This window comes from Ruditapes philippinarum, unplaced genomic scaffold (assembly GCF_026571515.1).
Source record: "Ruditapes philippinarum isolate M1 unplaced genomic scaffold, ASM2657151v2 ctg2606_1_1_1_1, whole genome shotgun sequence".
Lineage (NCBI taxonomy): Eukaryota > Metazoa > Mollusca > Bivalvia > Venerida > Veneridae > Ruditapes > Ruditapes philippinarum.
Window position 1 is genome coordinate 150,658 of NW_026856467.1, and position 3,312 is coordinate 153,969.

Consider the following 3,312-nt stretch of genomic DNA (forward strand, 5'->3'; position numbering starts at 1 on the left):
TTTCTGATTCGTGCGTTGTTGTGTGTGTTTTGTGTTTGGATTTTGATTTTGTTTTGATGGCGACAGTTGCGATTTATTAGATTGTGAGTTTCGCCCTTGTGTAGGGTTTAGTTGTTGTTGGTGATGTTGTTTATTCTGTAGAAATTGTTGCTGTAATTTCGGTCGATTCATGTGCGTTGCTTGGTTCTGATTATTCAACAGTTGTTGTTGCTGTTGATAATTTGAAGATAATGGTCTAGGTGTTGGTTGATTTTGATTGTTTAACATTTGTTGTTGTTGTTGCTGATAGTTTGCAGATAATGGTCCAGGTGTCGGTTGATTTTGATTACTCAAAATTTGTTGTTTCTGTTGATAATTTGGGGGAAATGGTCCAGGGGTAGGCAGATTTTGATTATTTAACAATTGTTGTTGTTGTTGATAATTAAGAGATAATGGTCCAGGTGTCGGTTGATTTTGATTATTCAACATTTGTTGTTGTTGATAATTTGGAGATAATGGTCTAGGTGTTGGTTGATTTTGATTGTTTAACATTTGTTGTTGTTGTTGTTGATAATTTGGAGATAATGGTCCGGGTATTGGCTGGTTTTGATTATTAAACAATTGTTGTTGCTGTTGGTAATTTGCAGATAATGGTCCAGGTGTCGGTTGATTTTTTGATTACTCAAAATTTGTTGTTGCTGTTGATAATTTTGAGATAATGGCCGAGGTGTTGGTTGGTTTTGATTGTTCAACAATTGTTGTTTCTGTTGGTAATTTTGAGATAATGGTCCAGGGGTTGGCTGATTTTGATTATTCAACAATTGTTGTTTCTGTTGGTAATTTTGAGATAATGGTCCAGGGGTTGGCTGATTTTGATTATTCAACAATTGTTGTTGCTGTTGGTAATTTTGAGAAAATGGTCCAGGGGTTGGCTGATTTTGATTATTCAACAATTGTTGTTGCTGTTGGTAATTTTGAGAAAATGGTCCAGGGGTTGGCTGATTTTGATTATTCAACATTTGTTGTTGTTGTTGGTAATTTTGAGATAACGGTCCAGGGGTTGGCTGATTTTTATTATTAAACAATTGTTGTTGCTGTTGGTAATTTGCAGATAATGGTCCAGGTGTCGGTTGATTTTGATTACTCAAAATTTGTTGTTGCTGTTGATAATTTTGAGATAATGGCCGAGGTGTTGGTTGGTTTTGATTGTTCAACAATTGTTGTTTCTGTTGGTAATTTTGAGATAATGGTCCAGGGGTTGGCTGATTTTGATTATTCAACAATTGTTGTTGCTGTTGGTAATTTTGAGAAAATGGTCCAGGGGTTGGCTGATTTTGATTATTCAACAATTGTTGTTGCTGTTGGTAATTTTGAGAAAATGGTCCAGGGGTTGGTTGGTTTTGATTATTCAACAATTGTTGTTGTTGTTGCTGTTGATAATTGTGAGATAATGGTCCAGGTGTCGGTTGATTTTGATTATTCAACATTTGTTGTTGCTGCTGATAATTTGGGGATAAGGGTCCAGGTATCGGTTGATTTTGATTATTCAACATTTGTTGTTGCTGCTGATAATTTGGGGATAATGGTCCGGGTGTTGGCTGGTTTTGATTATTCAACAATTGTTGTTGTTGTTGCTGTTGTTGATAATTGTGAGATAATGGTCCAGGTGTCGGTTGATTTTGATTATTCAACATTTGTTGTCGCTGCTGATAATTTGGGGATAATGGTCCGGGTGTTGGCTGGTTTTGATTATTCAACAATTGTTGTTGTTGTTGCTGTTGATAATTGTGAGATAATGGTCCAGGTGTCGGTTGATTTTGATTATTCAACATTTGTTGTTGCTGCTGATAATTATGGGATAATGGTCCGGGTGTTGGCTGGTTTTGATTATTCAACAATTGTTGTTGTTGTTGTTGCTGTTGATAATTGTGAGATAATGGTCCAGGTGTCGGTTGATTTTGATTATTCAACATTTGTTGTTGCTGCTGATAATTTGGGGATAAGGGTCCAGGTGTCGGTTGATTTTGATTATTCAACATTTGTTGTTGCTGCTGATAATTTGGGGGCAATGGTCCAGGTGTCGGTTGATTTTGATTATTCAACATTTGCTGTTGTTGTTGATAAATAGGAGACAATGGCCGGGGTGTTGGCTGATTTTGAATACTCAACATCTCTTGTTGCATTTGATAATTTAAAGGTAATTGTCCTGGTGTTGCTTGGTTTTGATTATTCAACATTTGTTGATTAGATGGATTTTTTCGAGGTACTGGTCGAGGATTTTGGTGGTTTTGAGCATTCAACATTTGCTTCTGAAAAGTCTGCTGTTCTTGCTGAAGTATTTGACTATTAGTCGATAATGTATGATACGGTTGTTGATTCAATCTCTGTCTATTTGGTTGATGTTGAGCATTTACTGTTTTATTTTGGGGTAATGTATTTTGTTTAAGTGATGCAGATATTCTTTGATGACTTTGTTGAAGTGATGGTCCTTTTGGCAATTGTTTGCCGTTCCTTGATGTTTGCGTTTGATGCGGATGCTTTTGGAATTGTTGGTCATTTACTTGTTGTGTACCTTGTAAAGATTTAGAATTTTTGGTGTTAAAAATACCGTGTTGATTTACCTGTTGTGCCTCTCTTGCACATTTTGCGTTGGTTCTGATTGTTTTTGACTTGCCATCAAACTTAACATGTCTTGCTGGAATTGTTGTGTTGACGGTATTCCTTTATTCTGGATCTGTTGCAAAAGATTTTTCCATCAGGTGTTGCGTTTGTACTTGATCTTGTTGTAGCACAGGGTCCTGGAATAATTGGGCCTGTAAGTCATAGAATTGTGGATACATTGACTGTAGACTTTGCTGTGCATTAAGTGTCCAGATTGTGGTACTGAATTAGCTCCCTTAGTAGACTGTTTTTGGACGATATTTCCTTGGCTAACGGATGTGAAAACTGTATGTTTTTGGCATTCCTGGTCTGGCTTAACACTTTACTGAAATGCGTGGCCCTTTTAACCTTTTGTTTGACAGTCCCCCGTTGGGCCTTTCCCGTCATCGATTTCAATAAGTATCTTCGAATTGCTTCTCCTTTACGTTTCTTCATCAGCCATTGTGCGCTCGGTCAATATATTGTTAAAGTTTTTGTAAGTTATGTAATTTCCTTTGGGTTATTATTTTTGTTGTTTACCTTTGAATGCAACTTTGTTTCACAGACCCTAAACGGCTTGTTTTGACGTGTTTGAGTTTTGCTATTTGCATCATTTGATATCAAAGCATCGAAACTCGAGTCACCATTCAATATGCTGCTGTGCGAAAGGTAAGTGCCATATTTGTAATTGAT

The 3,312-nt window shown here is 36.6% G+C and overlaps 1 protein-coding gene across 1 annotated transcript; it reads right to left on the reverse strand.

Annotated features, from left to right (window-relative positions):
- Positions 1-524: 524 nt before the first annotated feature.
- Positions 525-2,282, reverse strand: LOC132746666 (putative mediator of RNA polymerase II transcription subunit 26). The gene has a single exon (XM_060735886.1). The coding sequence runs from the start codon at positions 2,280-2,282 to the stop codon at positions 525-527; it is 1,758 nt and encodes a 585-aa protein (XP_060591869.1).
- Positions 2,283-3,312: the final 1,030 nt, after the last annotated feature.

Coding starts and splice junctions, on each gene's coding strand:
- LOC132746666 (XM_060735886.1), bottom strand. CDS start 2,282: ATGTTGAATGCTCAAAACCACCAAAATCCTCGACCAGTACCTCGAAAA.